Source organism: Filicampus tigris, chromosome 14 (genome assembly GCF_054856515.1).
Source record: "Filicampus tigris isolate MCC_2025a chromosome 14, RoL_Ftig_1.0, whole genome shotgun sequence".
NCBI lineage: Eukaryota > Metazoa > Chordata > Actinopteri > Syngnathiformes > Syngnathidae > Filicampus > Filicampus tigris.
Genome location: NC_141230.1, coordinates 4,017,501 through 4,036,921, shown reverse-complemented (window position 1 = coordinate 4,036,921; position 19,421 = coordinate 4,017,501). Strand labels below are relative to the sequence as shown.

The 19,421-nt window shown below is 38.7% G+C and overlaps 1 protein-coding gene across 1 annotated transcript in view; it reads right to left on the bottom strand.

Annotated features, from left to right (window-relative positions):
• Positions 1 to 1,832: 1,832 nt before the first annotated feature.
• The window catches only part of clybl (citrate lyase beta like), a 90,224-nt gene continuing 72,635 nt past the window's right edge, over positions 1,833 to 19,421 (bottom strand). Inside the window, exons 4-8 of the mRNA XM_086052588.1 lie at positions 17,846 to 17,947; positions 15,661 to 15,754; positions 12,394 to 12,561; positions 5,577 to 5,701; positions 1,833 to 3,801 (exon numbers count right to left, since the gene is read on the bottom strand). Of these exons, the coding sequence (XP_085908714.1) occupies positions 3,706 to 3,801; positions 5,577 to 5,701; positions 12,394 to 12,561; positions 15,661 to 15,754; positions 17,846 to 17,947 (585 nt within the window). The 3' untranslated portion in view covers positions 1,833 to 3,705. The remainder of the gene's footprint in view (positions 3,802 to 5,576; positions 5,702 to 12,393; positions 12,562 to 15,660; positions 15,755 to 17,845; positions 17,948 to 19,421) is intronic.

The following is a 19,421-nucleotide window of genomic DNA, read 5'->3' as shown; positions in this document are numbered from 1 at the left end:
ATTAGAATAAAAGCACACACATTTGCCTGCCACACGGGCCCCATTAAGATTAATGGGGAAATATGTAAAACGCGCCGTTTTAATTCTCCTCCGACGGTGTTTTGCATACGTGCACGCATTCACTCACGCAAGCCCCCACGTCTCATCATTTAAGAAAGCATTCTTAGGCAACACTTCACCAAACACTTAATTGATTCCCGCCGCAATTTGGGCGAGCTTCTAATCGTGTTAATTGTAATTTACTCTGTCTGTCTGTCTCTCGGGGAAACGCTGAAGACACGCGTTTAAATAAAGCAGCCGAGCGGGATAGGAGATCATATCAGTTCCACGCATAATAGACACGTCACGTAGCATTACACAGTGCGGAGACACACGCAGGGATCCATCTAATCTGCTGAAATGTCATTGGCGTCTTGCTCTTGTAGAGCAACAAGTAAAAAGTGTGTAAGTAATAAGTGAACATACACACACACACACATATATATACATATATATATATATATACATATATATATATATACATATATATACACACATATATATATATATATACACACATATATATATATATATATACACACATATATATATATATATATATATATATATATATATATACATACATATATATATATATATACATATATATACATGCACACATACACATATATATACACATACACATATATATACACATACACATATATATACACATACACGTATATATACACATACACACATATATATACACATACACACATATATACATACACATACATATATACACATATATACATACACATACATATATACACTTATATATATACACATACATATATAAATATATATATACACATACATATATAAATATATATATACACATACATATATAAATATATATATACACATACATATATAAATATATATATACACATACATATATAAATATATATATACACATACATATATACATATATATATATACATACATATACACACATATATATATATATATATATATACATACACATATATATACACATATACATACACATATATACATATACACATACACATATATACATATACACATACACATATATACACATACATACATACATATATACATATACATATATACACATACATATATACATACATACATATAAATATATATATACATATATACACATATATACATACACATATATATACATATATACATATATACACATATATACATACACATATATATATACATATACACACATATACATACATACACACATATACATATACATATATACACACATATAAAGATCATCACTGCACCACCACCACCACCCAGCAGTGATCAATTCCAGAAAAAAAGGTGCAAAACATTTAAACATCAAAATGAGGACATTTTGGCACAACGAAGAAAAAAGCAAAGTGGAAAAAAAGAGAGAAAATATCAGAGCAAAATATATTCAACATGTGCCTCTAAAAATGCCACATTTGAAAAAAAAAAAAACAGTTTGCCAAAATGTATTTGTTGAGTCTTTTTTTTTTAATTTTAAGCAAATTGTCCCTTTTTTACTGAACTCTACTTAAACATTACATTCTAATTATCAATTGCCCTTTACCTGTGCACAGCCCATATTTAGTGCAGGGATATTAAAAAAAACAACAAAAAAACAACACATTATATAATTTACTGCATCCCCCCACAAGAAAATGCTTTCCACAAAAACTACCTCTTGCACAAAATCATATCCTACTAAATCGCTACGATGTCGGGCTCTGAAACATTCCAAAAAGTGAACATGAGCCATGGAGAATTTAGTACGAAGTCATGCAAAATGTTCATTTTAATTCTGATGGCAAGTTTTCCTGACTTCCTTTGCAATGTGCAATGCAAATTCATATATACAACCATGGAAAAAAAAGTATGAGTCCGCCACATGCTTTCTTCAATTTCTTGTTCATTTTAATGTCTGGTGCCACTATTGGTCTATCAAGTGACAGACCGAAAAGCACAGTTTTTGGCAGCACAATGTCATAGCTACTGACGTAAGAACTTGTGAAATTATTAAGGTTATTATCAAGAAAACCTTTGGAAAATATTTAAATCAGCTTTTAAATTCAACCCTTTTTTTCATTGATGTATTGGTCCAAACAAATGTACCTTTAGTTGTACTAGGCATTGAAATTGAACAGGAAGCCATTTTCAACTCTAAAAATACTCTGAAAATTGTCTAAAAAAATGATTACCAAGTAATTTATCTGGAACTCATACACCCTTAAAAAACACTGGGTTAGAAATAGCCCAATATATGGGATAAAAAGAACAATTTTAACAGCAGTTTTCAGGGTCTACCAAAAGTTACCTCCAACATTCCATTTACATGGAATATTACCCTCGCCTTTGGAGTATGTGCAACATACTATAGAAACATTGCCAAAATGCAGTGCTTAAAACAACAAAAACATTTTAACAACTGTTAGCCATTTGGTGATAGTATATCTTAAAATGATAAAAAAAAACTACGAAAATAATATCTTTTGTGCAAAAATCCTCACAAAATCACTTCTACAATTCGTGTCTCGGCATTTTCCTCACTTGAACTGTTGGGACGTGTGTGCGGATTCACTTAATGAAAGCCATAAATAGTAGCAGCAGTTTTGTCCGCCGACCTCTGCATCAGTTGTGAAAACAAACAAACACAAATGCTGGTGAATAGACGACAGCAAAAAGTGGAGCGGGAGTGGGAGGAATAATGTGGCCGAATGCCAGACAGACAGCTTACTGTTGGGGACTTTGGCTTGGGCGCTGTCCGGGCATTTTTTTTTTTTTTTTGTCCGGTCCCATCCTGGCGTAGACGCGGGCCTGTCTGCAGACACAATACATCATACAGTGGCAAGAAAGCAAGGGGAAGATGAGTGGATGAGGTGGGGTGTAAAGGGAGCTTTTCATTGCCATGGTCACCAATGGCACCATGAAGCACTCGTGACACCCCCCCTCAATTATCCTCAGGAGAAGACAAAAGCTAGGATGGGCTGTGCTGGGGCAACAGCGCTCCTCTCGCACCATGGTTTGCCTACGCACAATTCCACGCAGACATATTGTAGCATGATAGTAGGACACGCACCACCGCTGGGGCCGCGAGTACTGGGAGAGGCGCCTGCTTGGAATAAAGTGGCTTCACCTTAAATGAGAGATCAGGCAGCTTTTATTATATTTGACCACAGTTTAGACCCGCAGGCTGCCCGCCCAAGGAGCCGCATGACTTTTGCTCAAGGGACCCACACAAAGACGCTAAATGGCGAGTTCACGTTGTTCTGTGTTTATGAGCCGGCCCCCGAATATGGCGGGGGGGGATGCGGTGAATGGATCTCCCGCAAATCAAAATAGTGTTTGTTTACCCTTTTCGCCCAGCAGCTCTGACCATCAAGATGCTTTCATGGTGACCTCGAGGAGAGCGGAGATGTGGGCACGTGATGACGGAATGATGACGCCCCTCCACCAGAAGCCCCTGGGGAACAGGTTGTCCAAACGTATGATGGGTCATAACCCCCTCCACACCCCGCAAAAGAAGAAAAAACCCTGAATTGAAACAAAAATGTCCGCTTGTTGTCAGGCAAAGTCCAGTGCCTGCCTGCCTGGACCCCCCCCACCCCCCCACCCCACCAGCAGCTCGAGGTCCTTGGTCCCTGGCGGCCACATTATTTCTGTGGCATGGCAGCAGAGAGCGTGACAATGTTCTGCGCTTGCTTCAGCAACGGCATGTCAATCATGCTACCGTGGAACGTGAACGCACCCTGGAAGGTTAAAGAAAGATACACACGAAAAAAAAGCACATTAAACTTACACATTTTGAACATAGGATAATTACAGTTAGGGTTAAGACAAAGTAAGACGCTCATTTGTGGATTATTTTATATACTGAGTTATAGTACGGCTAAGCCAGCAGAATTTAGTAGGATTCCATACAAAATGCAATGCAATGTCATTCATAGTAAAGGTATATTTTGGAAAAATATAAAAAGAACATATCATGAGTGCTATGAAACTACAGGCAATCTCTATTACTGTTTTGCAGCACAAGATATCGGTCATATTCGAGGAAGGTGTTCCAGCACATTTTATGTGCTGCTCACAAAATTTTATACAAAAAGAATGCACAGCAGTTAGTAAATAATATGATATTTGGTATTACATTGAAATGTTTAGGTTTTAATAATTCATTAAAAAGCTCCTTAAGGGCTTTGAAAGGTAAAAAGAAATACATTTGCAGAAAATTGGACATTTTGATTGCCATATTTGTGGAAAATGTTGTAAAACCTACATGAAATGAATGAACTTTTTGAAGGGATTTGTATTAAATTTTGACGAGGAGACAATTGATGAAACTGCATCTCTGGAAGCAGGCTATGAGTTCTTAAAAAAGCACTCTGCAAATACAAAGTCGTAAAGATCTTACAATTTGGGGGATATTTCATTTAAAATATAACCTTCTCTGATATTTCTGCACCAAAACATTCCTTACAGGGACTGTAGCTAAACTTAACTATTCGTACTAGATTCTTATGAGAATACAATGAGTTGTTGAAACTGAGATGTGAATGATTTGGACGGAAAAATAAACCTGTCGAGGCTCATTCCTGAGAGCATGTGGGAATTAGATAGGTTTTGAAATTATATTTTGGATGATTTTGTTGGTTTCCAAATTAGATTCTCATGACAACTCAGCAAGTTGCTAGAAATCGAGATATCATACACTATGGGGGTGGCAGTGCTGTGACTTGGTAAAGAAAAAAAACAAAAAACAATACAATCAATAGCTGGAAGCACCTGCCATGCTATAAGACAAAAGCAACCAAGTTCTCTCAACCTCTTACACTTATATACACACACCCGCACGCACACACACATACACACACACACACGCGCATACACACACACACACACACGCATACACACACACAAAGGGACGGCCAGCCTATATGAATCCCTGGGGCCATGCAGGCTAAGAGCCGTCCTGGTGGGCAGTGAGAGAAAGAGAGAGTTGTGGGCAGATTGTGTATTACCTCAGCAGATAGCCTACCGAGCTGGACACATAGGATCCAACCATGCACTAAATTAGGAACAATAATATTGTACACTTAATTGGCCTGAGGACTCCCCCCCATTCCTCCTCCTCTTCCTCTGCTGTCTGTGAGAGTCACCCAAGGGTGTACACTTTGCCTTATGGCGAGCTACAGAGGTGTGTGAGAGGGACATACGAGAGTACACTTGTGTCACACGTTTGTATGTCGTTAATTTATGAATGCTTAATTTGCTTAAGCCCGGTTATGGCTTCGGAGAGAGCATTTAAATTGCTGCGTTTAGGAGTTCAACTGAGCTTTAAATGAGGTTGCAGCTTCAGTGACTTAATGGACGTGCCGTCTCGAAAAGAAAAAAAAGTGCAAGAGAGGCACAAGCACAGTGGCTTCTTCTCGGCCAAACCATTGCTGAAGCAGACAAACATGCTATAGTTATGTAGATGAAGAATAACCGAATTTGGAAAAAATATTACATGAAAAAAAATGTTTACCTTTCCTTCTTTTTGGTGTTGCTCAAATGCAGCCATGAGCTCTTGAGCCCACTGGACCGTCTGCTGACTGGGAGAGAATTCTTCCTGCACGGCCTGGACCTGGCCGGGGTGGATGACCTGCTTACCTAAATGCACAGAAATAAAACCAACATTTTACATTTTCAAATAATTGTAGTTATGTTGAAATACACTTGTACAATTTGAAACATGGAATGCAAAAAAAAACAACTTAATTTGGAGTGCACTTGAAATAATATTTAAACATTTTTTGTTTCTATAAAAAAGGATTGTAATAATTCTGAAAAAAGAAATAAAAAAAGGGGGATAAAGACATGGAAGCTTAATTTGTGTTACAGTCTGGAGAGAAAAAAAAAACAAAAACAAATGACCAACGTGCTTAACTTACTTTCAAAACAAATGGAAATAAATCTGTGAAAAAAAAAAAAGAAAAGTACAATTCCAGGTCAGGGGAAAAAAGATGAGGCAGCGTAGTCGCAAAAAGGAATGGCGACAACACACGGAGAGAATCATTTGGCCAGCAGAGGAAAAGTTAATTGTGTGTGTTTATATTTGAGGCGTCTGAGGAGGGCCAGCACCAGACCCCGGAGGACTGTGCGCATCATTAACGAGAGCACCCCACCGCCCCACGCTTTCAGCCAAACACTTTACAGAAGCACAACTTTTGCATTTAAAACAACAGAGGCAGCAGAAAACATTGACATCGGGAGCTGGAGTCTGTTATCCACCCACCCTGCACCGCCCCCTCCCACACACACACTTTTCAATAACCTTTAATGTAATATATTTGAGTGTGTTTATGCAGAAACGCTTTGTGCAACTAGGTGTCACATTAATTCACACATCATTTCCCGCTCGGGAAACTGCAGCATGAAGATAAATATTACACTTGGTCCACTTATCGCATTCAGATACCCATTAATTTACTGTCATTTGAACTTGTTTGTTTTTCAATAACTCCAAAAGGAGGCCGAGCAGAGAAAATAATGGTGTGTTGCAGCAACGAGGGAGGGGGAATAGGAGAACCATGATTCTGAATTTTTAAAATGTGCACGCTTCTCAGATTTAGATGATAGTGATGTAGTGCAAATTATACTCACACTTGCACAATCAAATAAGATCGGACAAAAGAACGATATCAATAATTTACAGGTAGAATTCCTTATTCTTGACTGTAATTACAACTCTCATTCCACTACTACATTACGATCCAAAACAGACCTTTTTCCTCACAGTACTATCAATTTGGCACATATTTTTCCCCCATCCAGCCTACATCGTGGAGCTCATGTTCCAGACTATACAGATGATAAGTGAAATCTATGATATAGAAATACTCTTTATAAACAAGTATTGCACAAACAGTATAGACAAATAGAGTGGCAACATTTTTTTTTAAATCTCTGATAAAGCAGGACAGCAAAAACTGAACCGCGATGTAGCGTTTTTTTATTCTATTCTTTCACTTTCTCATAATACTTTATGATTTGTCCTCTAAAATGTATTTTTGTAAAATTACATTTTTTTTCTACAAATAATACTCACAATCAGAAAATATGGACTTTTCTTGAGGAATTATGACTTCACTGTAATAAAATGCAACACTACTGAACTTTTTTTTTTTAAATAACACACCAGTATTATGCTAATAGAATGTTTTTGTAATAAAATAAATTCTAATAAAATTCAACATTTTAGCCCTCATAATACTACAACTTGATTATTTTGAAAGTATGAGTACAATATCCGTCATAAACTTCAGACTCCCTCATGCATCCGAACTCCCGCCCCCCCACGCCCTCATAATACTATGACCAAAACTTACCTTTCATAAAAATACAATTAGTTTTGTTATATAATAACTAAGGAGATTTCTGGTAAAATGATGAACTACTGCAAAAGTATGACTTTATTTTGCTCTTAGAATTACGACTGCTCAATTTATACAACTAACATGGTAATAAACCTACAACTTTTTTTTCCCATACTATTCACTTCATTTGTAAACACTCTTTCAGTTCTTAAACTGCAATAGTGTATTAAAAATCCAACTATAACGACCACCATTTGTCAGATTGATTAACATGAAAGTCCCTGCCACATTTAAATCTTTCATAAGATCATAAATGACAAATCTGGCTGAAACAGACGCCAAACTCCAACACAATCCTCTCTCAGTATTTACTATACCCCCACCCTGCCTGCTCAAAAACCACCTCCCGGTTAAATATGGCAAACGCCACAGACATAATCCTGTGTACATTCGCAGATCAGACTTGTCTTGATAAGTTACGCCGGTTATGAAACGTCTGGTGGCGGACGACAAATCCTTAAAAAAAAACGTGGACCAAGCCGAAGGAAGCAAACCAAACAGGAGCGAGTGGGCAACGGGGGGAGGAGCGGGGCCCACTCCATCCATTCAAGCTGCCCTCACCCCAGTTAACCCCCACTAATACACACTCGTACTGTATACACACTCTCTCACTACACGCACACACTGCGGTTACAGGCTGTTGAACGTCTCCTGACATCGTTAATTAGGCTGCAACCCGTCAACGCCTTTGTGCGCTACTAGACATTTATTTTAAAAACACTCATTTCACATTTGCATGGCTGTGAGGACAAGTGCGTTAAAGCCACTCTGTGCGTGTGTGTATGTGCGTGCGTACTCAGCTGAGGGACGAACCACATGCACACACTTGTTGGCTAGCTGTAGGAGGCATTACTAAGAAGTATCAGGGCCATGGTTTAAGGCTGAAGTCAACCCCAAACTTCTTTACAATATGTTCTATGCAGGCCCAGCAGCCTAAACATGGCATTCTGATTGATATTGTGTTCGTTGGAATATGGAGTTAAACAGTACAATCCACCCGTTTTTGTCCATGTCAGGCGGCGGTCATTTTGTCACTTGCTGTTAACTGAAAATGACATCACAGTTGCTCAGTGCAAAATAAACAACCAATCATGGCTCATCTCCAGAAAACAGGTGAGCCATCATTGGTCTTTACCTGAGCCCTGAGCAACTGTGATGTGACTTTCAGTCGACAGAAAGTGGCAAAATGGTGGCCCCCTGAGATGGCTAAACGGTGGATTTTGCTGCTTAACTCATATTCCACAAACACAATATTAATCAGAATGCCGTGTTGATACTAGCCAAGGCGCATAGAACATGCGTGTTATGTGTCATCTTCTACACTGCTTATCCTGCACAGGGTTGCGGGGAGGTGCTGGAGCCTATCCCAGCTGACTATGGACGAAGGCAGACTACACCATGAACTGGTTGCCAGCCAGTCGCAGGGCACACACAAACACTGTCACTGAGTGGGAACTGATCCCACGCTGCCTGCACACAACTCAGGCGTGTGTACCACTACACCATCAGCGACACCGCATAGAACATATTGCAATGAATTTTTTTTTGGTTGACTTCCCCTTCAAAAAAACACCTAATAAATGTAAAAGAAGTCATAATCTAATGAGATTTTTGGTTTAGAAATAGTTGTAAAATTATCAAAGGATCATCTTTTCTCTCAAGATACCCTACCGTGCAAAATTCTAACTTGTATTTTTTTTGTATAGTACTACAACCTTGTTCTCTGAAAATGACAAAAACGCAACAATTCAACAACTGTTACTGGTTTTCATTTGATTATTTTATATTTGTGGCCGAGAATAATTTTTTATACCAATATTGATAATCATGACTTTACTACTGCTTCGTGCAAATTCGTATTACGTCGCCAACATTGGAATGGGTCAAAAACTAATGGGCCACTTTAAATGGACTTTATATTCGCAAAATAACTTTTTTGATATTAGGACTATTGTTGTAAAATTCAGTTTTCTCACATTACAAAAACGTTATTAATAAATATAAATAACTTGATTCTCAAAAAAAGTTCAACTTCTCAAATAAGTTATTCTTGTAGAATTACAATTTTTTCCTCATACAACTTCAATCTTAAATGAACTTATGAATATACATTTTCTTGTAAAACGAATTATCAAAATTTTCTCACGCTACAACCATTTTATAGGAAATTATGCCTTTTTGTACATTACAACAAATACTACTAATTCTTGTAAAATTTATATTTAACTCATGAAAATCCAATATTCTCGCAAAATGACTAAAACTGACTAATTTATCACTTCACTAATGCAAAATTACAAAGAACATTTTGACAGAATATAAGAAGCCTTTTGCCATTTAAAACCATGACTATCCTTCAGAATGACAAAGTTATTTGAAGTTACTTTAACTGTTTTTATTGAAGCATTACCACTTTTCTTCGTATTGTGTGGGCCTAATACACCTTTGTATGTCAGGAGAAAGCTAGGCACACCTGTGAGAATGTTGATTCAGGCTTGCGTGAGTGTGTGTATAACAATAAACCGAAGAAATATGTTTTTGCTAATCATTGGATGTGTAAAATTTGTAATGCATGTATGCAGCAACCACAGTGTGCATTGTTGAATTGCTATTTTAGTTTGAAGAATGTGCCAATCTTTGGTTGGCGATTTAAATTAGAGACTGTAGAAGCGTGTATGATAGTGACAGCATAGGTGGGGGGGACTCAGGTGCCCTCAGTTTCAAACCTATTGCCAGCCACCCCAACCCACTGCCCCTCCACACACACCGCCTCCCAAAATGCATCATGCATGCCCAGCGGCCAATCGCGGGCTGCCATGTGGCGCTGTCACCTCATTGGACGATGGCGATTTGACAAAAATGCTCTCAGGCGAGTGATGGGCAGGGCATGGAAGTGGAACATTCTTCTTTTAAAAGCAGAGAATTTTGTCAACTCAACCAGGCAAAAAATTGTCTTGAATAGAGATGTGAAACATGGCACTTAAAATGATACAAACTGTAAGAATAAGGCAACTGTATAAATCCAACTCCTCACCAATTAGAGGATTTTGGGTGGGAGCATTTTCTGTGCTCTGCGTTAATGGTGGCGTAGACTGTGCAACGATCAATCACTGCTCATACAAGCTTTGGGTTGCAATGCTTTACTACTTAAGGACTAGTAATAACTTTAAAACCAAGAGTCTGGCAGAAATCTTGTGGATTTTGAGCTTTCAACCACATGCATTAGTCAGACAACTGAGACTGGTATTTCATTAAGCACACCAACATAATCTAATGAGGAAAAAAAATGCAGAAAATAATCCATATTGAAGTAAAATAATCCAACAAATTAAAAAATATATATATTTAAAAACTTCAATATCAATAAATGAAAACATTTAATCAAATAAACAAAATCCTGTCACCAAATTTGAATTTTGCCATGTAATAGAGATTGGAGACAAGCGCTACATCAAATACTCTGCTCTCACATAGATAATACGCTTCTGTTTTAATTAACACAGCCAGAGAGTTATTAATCTAACAGCATGTTCATTATCATGGTTGTGGTTTATTTAACCATATTGGGAGCCATTTATAATATTGTAAGGTAGCTAATAAATAATTCTAAAAAACGACTCTCAGTGTGATATACAGTAATAGAGTTTAATTATCTTGCCGTCAGTGTCAAAACTAAGCATAAATAATATCTTTTTAAAGACAGGGTATTTGTATAGGATCTTAATAGAGTGTGCATGCCAAATGAAGTGGCTGTGAGTTATATTGCTTCAAAAGTCCCGAAGGAGAGAAAACACCCGAATAAATTTGTACTGCAGGAAGGGTAGGGGGAATGATTGGAATATCCCGTGGAGTAGACTGTCCTGCCGGCGTGTGTTGCATGACCGCGCACACACTCAAGGTGGTTGCTTGGCTACAGACACGCAGAGTGCCCAGTTAAAGTCATCTCCACTCTCGGCGACTGATAGCTCACTTTAATCACACCTGCATTTTTCACCAACACTTGCATAGAAATGTCAGAGCATTTAACAACCGTGCAGCTTGCCTGTTCATAATTACAAAAAAAACCATAGCCTATTTATTCCCATTCGCACTACAGATTTACTGTACACTGTATGTCAATGGAAATGTTTTGAACTACCTCCATATTCATTACTCCTCCAAGAGTGTATATTTGGAGCTAATGATAAATTTATGTATCAATTTTAGAGACTGAAAATGTTGTTTGTTTGTACCAACAGGGTTATATCAGGTTGGGTCTACCTAATTGGCAGCAACCAACATTCCCGAATAGATTGATGCCTCAACGGATTGACTTAGGAATTGAAAGTGAAAGTAGAAAGTAAGAAACTCACATTTTGGTGTGATAAAAAAGAAAAGAGAAAAAAAAAGCGAAATGTTGTAAAAATGTAATACGATATATAACTACAAACAGGGACTGCTGGATAATGAATAGAATGAGATTACTGGAAGAATTAGCAGGACTGCTATCACTGCAAGTTCACTACATTGATTGGTGGTGAAGATGTTTAACTACCTACTACCTTTCTATTCTAACAGGGAGATTAATGCTTAACCCATTAAAATTTGGTCAAGCACAATGTTGTATTGAAAAACAAAACAAAACAAAAAAAAACACTGATTGCTGTAAAAATGCAACACCAAATGTACCTGTAACACAGAGATTTCCAAGGTTGTTTTTGTGTGTGTGAACCAAATAGGCAGCATTCATGTAATCATGGCTGTATAACTGAATAGCAGCTCTGAGCGATAGACTCCTCCACCTGTATGTGGATTCATCGCCCTTTGCTATTGACAGAGCAGTATATATTTTCAAATTTTTTGGGGGGGATATTTTCTGGAATCTAATGTTACCATAAAAAAAAAAAAAAAAAACCTAATCAACTTTAACAACAGCATGAGCGTTACCTGTGAAGCCCATGAGAGCTCCCTCTCGGGCCTGCTGCCTCAGCCCCTCCACATCTTTGTAGTCGATGTACACAAGGTCGATAGCCTGCAGCCCGAAAGCCTTGGCGGTGGTGACCACTTTCTGCCTGGCGTACATTAGCTCCTTGGCATCCTTGGTCCGTGTGGCGCCTTTGGGTAAACACACACAGCACGCGGGCCACATGTCAAGGTGTGAAAGGGAGCCGAGCTAATGCGAAAGGAAGCCAAGGGGTGCACAGGAAGTGAGGATAGCGAGGGGTGATGAGTGAGGAAGTCTGGAACATATACAGTATTGCCGGTAACAAATGCTGCTCTCACGCAGGGGTGCATGAGAGGAAAGTAAACAAAACCATTTTGCTTTTAGAGAATCCAAGCATTAATCTAGTTTATCTTACACTCCACAACTAATAATATTAGATGTGTTTCTTAAGTTTGATGCACTGCAGTTGTACACCACGATAAACTACAACCACAATGAAACAAGTATTGTCAAATGAATAAGTTTAAATTCAAATACCTATAAAGTCAGAAATTTATATCAACATCTTGTATTGGATTGTTATTATCCACATGTCGGCGAGCATACAGAGGGTCCAATGTCAGACATCAATCATAGAAAAAGTATTGAAAATTGGAACATCTAACATTTAAGTGCCACTGAAGTCATATCAATTGCATTCACCTGGTAAAACGTTATGTGAGATTCATCATCAAAATCTATCATAATTTGACCAACTTTTCCATTTTATGACATGCCGGCAAGAGGCTGGATTGCACGTTTAACTTTTTCTTGGGCTTTTTTTGCGACGGTTATTTCAACAACAAGACATGATACATATACCTAATCCACATTCAAAGCAGTTCTGCTGTGGTCAGACCGAATGCGAGCTGAGCATTTCTGGCGGTGCGTTTCCACATATAGTCAACTCAGGCGCGTTTGCGTGCCGTGCAGTGGAAATTTTGCTTGGCTGCCCATTTCGCCGGGGTTTGCAAATGTGAACTTTTCATGCCATCGTGTCACAAACATCCAAACGCCATTGAGTATGTATTTACACACAGCACAACAGCACAAGCAGCATCAGCCACAGGATACAGAAACATGACAGGGTATGACTCTTTTTTGTTTTACTTTTTTAAATTTTTTTTATTTTTTTAACTTTATTTATGTGTCTGCTGGTTCCGCGGATACATGTAATAAGTACGTTCTCGATGCAGATTGGCTGTTGTTGCTACGCAGCCGACAATATCTGAACTTAATATAATTCAGTTTGTCGTTTTACAGGAGGAGGATTGTGCTCAGTGAGAGAAATATTCAGGCCCACCCTAATTTTTCCAGGCCCACCCTAATTTTTCCAGGCCCACCCATTAGCCATGTTCTGGCTCCGCCCCTGCTTTGAACGTTTAAAATGCGCCACCCAGCACACAACAGCACCTGATCATGTGAACTGTATTGACTATATATGGAAAGGCGCCGGCAGAAACACTGCGCACACATTTGGTCTGACTGTAGCATTACACAGCAAACAAAAACACATGAGACACGCGCGGCGACGCGATATTTCGTGTTAACTTAACTCATTTAATGCCTATCTCGTATTAACTCGCTTTTTTTTACAATCCAACTGTTTAGCGCCATCGATGGGTTAACCCGAGAAAATGAAAAATGAATACTTATTGCATTATAACGTAAACGTTTTGCAATAAAACACAATAATATTGTGTTATAAAGCAATCTTAAATATTCTATGTCCCCTGGCGGGCTCTGCAGGCTGGTGACCGACGTTGGTTGTGTTGGCAGTTAATGCTATCTTGGTCAATACTTAAACAATTCAAACAACTCACGATACTCCCAGCTGGTAAATGGATGTGAATACGAAATTAGCCAGCTAATGAGCTTTAAAGTAGAAGTCAACGCAAACATTTTTTTTTTTTTCAAGAATGTGTTCTATGAAAGCCCAGTAGTTGAAACAGGGCATTCTGATAAATATTGCATTTGTGGAATAAGTGTTAATCCACTCGTTTTTTAGCCATCTCTGGGGGCGGCCATTTTGTCTTCTGTCGATTGAAAATGACATCACAACTGCTAACAATGACCAATCACGGCTCAGATTCAGAAAACAGGTCAGCTGTGATTGGTTGTTGTGAGCAGTTGTGATGTCATTTTCAGTCGACAGAAGACAAAATGGCAGCCTCCAGAGATGTCTAAAAACGAGTGCATTTTGCTTCTTAATTTATATTTCACAAACGCAAAATTAATCTGAATGCCGTCTTACAATTAGTGGGCCTGCTGGGAACATTTTCTTGAAAAAAATATGTTTGGGTTGACTTCCACTTTAAATAAAGTTTATGAATAATGAAACCTCTGCCGTTAGCATCTCTCCCATGGCGTCATGCACAGATTTTTAAATTATTTTTTTTGTGGGACGGACTGACAAAATGTAAAGGCAGAAGTGTTTCAAAAGGATGAGGATAGATGGAGGCAGAGGACAATTATTTTTATAAATAAGGACAGAGGGACGATAACGGAGGGGTACCCAGGTCACGGATGGTGGATGGACAGGCAAAATAGGGTAATGTGCCAATCTCTGCTAATTTCAAAAGAAAGATTACCCTCGACAACAGATTTTAAGACAATAATTTATCCAAAGAATTTATGCAAAAGGAATTCATATTGAAAGCAGCGAGATGTTAATGTTAAGATGTGACACAGTTTTATTGGTTTCACATTCACTTTTAACACTTGTTATGACTGTTAACAATGTTAATTCAAAAAAGGTCTCATTCGACATTAAACGCTTTTACAAAATGTCCAGTTGTATGTCTTAATTCTATTTCCGATAATTCCTATGTGGCAATGGGTTTGAAATCTGAACAATTTGGTTGTCAACCAGCGTCTTGAGACGGATGGTGTTCGACAGTCGACAGTATTTGATTTAATTTGACTGAGTAAGTTTGCTTCTTTCTGATGGTAAACAATGTACTATTTGTAATACTATTTTTAATAGCCTCTCTTTATACCACTGGGAGATGGTATTTTACTTTTCCATAGTGAAACACTATCATTAGTAGGTCACACCATCATGATGATAACGGAAGCCTGAGGCCAATTCTTCATTTCATCATTATGCTGGAACAACAAGGCATTGATTTACAGGCATCACATTCCATCATCAATCCACCAGGTGTCCACTGCAACCAATGCCCAGAGATGGAACCGTGATTAACACAGGAAAGAGGCGTAATAGGTACCTATACTGGCGCAGAAGTCATCAGAACCGAACACCACGCCGTCATGATGGAGACCCGCTTCGGACGCGAGTCGATGGATTTCCTCGCACACCGCCTGGAGAGAAGCAAGGCAGGTGCGTTACAGGCCGCCAGTTAGTGGGCGAAACGGCGGCATAAATCTTACATCTAATTATACCCCAGTGTTCCAACTTCAAATAAACTGGCTTTGTGATTTGCCTTCACAAGGAACACAACAACAACAAAAAAAACACTCATTACAAAAGTACATTCCCTCTTATCAAATATGCTAATGAACGCAAAGCCTTTCCCTCGCCTTTACTCTCTATCAAGGGTGAAAATTAGAATACTAGACAACTCAGTAAGTCGCCAGTGGGCACAAACATGAAGGGACAGTGCTAGGGCGTCTCTCTTTTTAAGTTTTGAAAATCTCATGATTGTGTGAAATGCTTAGAGACAAGCCTTCACACATTTGGATTCTAATTCATCTGCTCTTTTTAATCATGTTTAACAGCAGGTCTGGGAGTGGACACTCATGTCCTTCATTCACTATGGGGAAAATGAACAATTTTTAAAGCGGAAGTCAACCCAAACCTATTTTTTTCAACAATATGTTCTATTCAAGACCACTAGTTGAAACAAGGCATTCCTGTAAATATTGTATTTGTTGAATGACAGTTAATCCACTCGTTTTTAGCCATCTCAGGGTGCGGCCTTTTTGTCACTTCTATCAAATGAAAATGACATCAAAACTATTCAGGGCTCAGGTAATGACCAATCATGGCTGACTTGTTTTCTGAAGCTGAGCCATGATTGGTCATTACCTGAACGCTGAGTAGCTGTGATGTCATTTTCAGTCGACAGAAATGACAAAATGGCCGCCCCCTGAGATGGGTAAAAAGGGTTACATTTTCCTGCTTAACTCATATTCCACCAATGCAATATATTAATCTGAATGCCGAGTTTCAACTAGTGGGCCTGCCGGGAAGATATTCTTGGAAAAAATATGTTTGGGTTGATTTCCCCTTTAAGTTTCCTTAAATTAAAAATTTAGATATTTATTGGGATGTGACAATGTCTGACATTTCTAAACTTCTGTTTCCATTCGAGTGACATATTTGTCTGAAAAATGTTACAGTAGTAGAGGTTGACTTGGATGGAGGCTTTAGTTGAGAGTAAATCAACAGCATCTATGCTGTTTACCTATGCCAGCACCTATGAAGGCTAATATATGCATCAACAACTGCTTTGGGGTAGAACTAATGCAAATAAGCATTTACAATGCACTGATGGAGGACAAACTGTACATTACACTACATAACGATGTACCAAAAACTGTTAACTGTTATTTAAAGAAAAGGTTTAAAACAAAATCAATAAATATTCATTTTGACTGATATGGAATACTTCGATTGTGACAGTTTTTCAAACATTTCTCAGCCCTTCGAAGCACACTATCTTTAAAATTGAGTTTATTTCATCTTTATATCGACCAGTTTATTTCACTCTTTCATAGTTACATTGACCTCTTATTAAATGTTAAGTATTATGTTAAAATAAAATAACCTAAATGTATTTTTCTTTGGGTCATTATTTTGAATAGTTTAAAAAAGGAAAAAAAACCTCAATATATCGATATCGACCAATATGAAACACTTTTCAGTCATAGCCCTAATACAAAGTGAGTTCAAAGAACTACAATCAAATATTAAACCAGGGTTTCCTCCCACATTCCAAAAAACATGCAAGGTGGGTTAACTGAACATTCTAAATTGTGCCTAGGTGCGACTGGGAGTGTGAATGGTTGTTCATCTATGTGTGTCCTGTGGTTGGCTGGCAACCAGTTCGGGGTGTATCCCGCCTACCGCCCAAAGACACCTGGGATAGGCTCCAGCACCCCCACGACCCTCGTGAGGATCAGTGGTTTGGATAATGGATGGATGGGATTAAAATGCATTCCAATGAATAAGTAGCTACCGGTATGTACCTGTATCTCCAGTCGTTTGATGTGTATCGAAAAACTTTTACGATGAAAAAAAAACAAAAACACAATAAGATATAGACATTACAATGTTTTAAAATGATTATAATTGTACAGCGACAAGTCATTTAACTGAAAGTGTGTCATATAGAAATTTGGGAGGGAGGTGGGTGGTGGGAGATGGGCTGGTAGTCATTTTTAATTTACCTTAAAGTTGAGCAGGCCCACAGCCGTTTCCACAAAGGTCACCAGGCGAACGGGTCCCGTCAGCGGCCGTCCTTTCAAGCTGCGCTGAAACCTGTCAACGAACTGAAGAACACAGGCAGTGCAACTCATTAGCTCGCTGTTTGCGCGAACAGCAAAACAACACGGCACCGCACAATTACAATAAATTAATTTTGTTTGTATGGCAGACATACATCAGACATTTTGTTTCTTCTGCAGAGTTTAGCGGTGATAACAGCTCGTGCATGCCTTTTGATGATTGCCGAATTCATTTGTAATAGATGCTTAAATGAATAAATTAAAAGATGCGTCGTGCTCCGAGGGACTGTAAAGTTACTGCTCCTCACCGTGCAGCTGCCACCCTAAGTGCACTTACCACTGCATTATTAGCCCACTCCAAAGAGCTCACACTGCGCTATTGTGGGAGAATTAATTCAAGGGGTAAAAAAAAGAAAAGAAAATGGAATAGAAATTTTTGAATACCGGTAAGTGATATGACAGCTTTCAACATCCGTCACGGAGTAAAAAAGAGGCGAAGGAAAGTGCAACATTTGATATGCATCTGGATACACCACTACCTGCACCGCTCACTTAGTAGCCATTATACGAAAAAATACGTCCGAGGGTTCAAACGCCAAAGAAGCAGACTGAATGAAATATTTTACATGATCACCAGGGAATATTTCTTCGTTTTGTGTGAAGTCTTCAGAAACTCTGCACGGCGACAGAGACTTCGCATGCTCATGTAAATACACAGTGTTTGCATACACATCAAGGTGAGAAGAAACAAGATTTGAAAAGTCTTTGAAACACACACACGCACACACATCTATCAATGATAGTAGGGCCACTGGAGCAACAATGCGACACTTCTCCCGAGGTCTTTTTTTTCCCCTCGCTAATATGCAAGCTCACCTAGGTAGATCTTAAAGCCGGAGTTTAATTCTTTTAAAGACCAAAGCGTTCCAATTTTTTTCCAACAGACCAGTTCACAGCGAGCCTTGGGACTGCCGGTGGGATAGCCCAAATTCCAAAATCTATCATCTGGAAATACACAAAAGACCCCCTCCCTCCATTAGATATTTCTTTTCAAAGCCAGTACCCCCCTTCCTCGGCAAACCAGAGGAGAAAACTTTGTGTCCCCTTGCCTTTTTCCATGATAATCTCAGGTAGGTGACCCAAAACGTACCCCCATACTCGTTTGTCTGAAAGAACGAGGCCTCCATTGAAGGATTTCCAAAATAGGGCCAATTTTAATCATCTCTCCATTCAATCACAGCCGGGATAAATCATATCTGAAGAGATTTGCATAAATACAAACCCATCAAAGACTTTTCATCTTCAAAAGGGTCTTTTTTCCTTTCCAAGACCCCAACCGGCTTTGTACTGTAATCATCTGAGGTCACAACCCGGTGGGAGCCTGGCTGCCATAGCAACGTGAACGCTGGGGGCTTAGTTGGTCGGGCATGGGGCGGGTGGAGGGGAAGTTGGGGGGGGGGGGGGGGTTGCGTCTCAGAGTGTGAAAAGAGGGTGTAAGATAAATCTATTTTTGTGACAG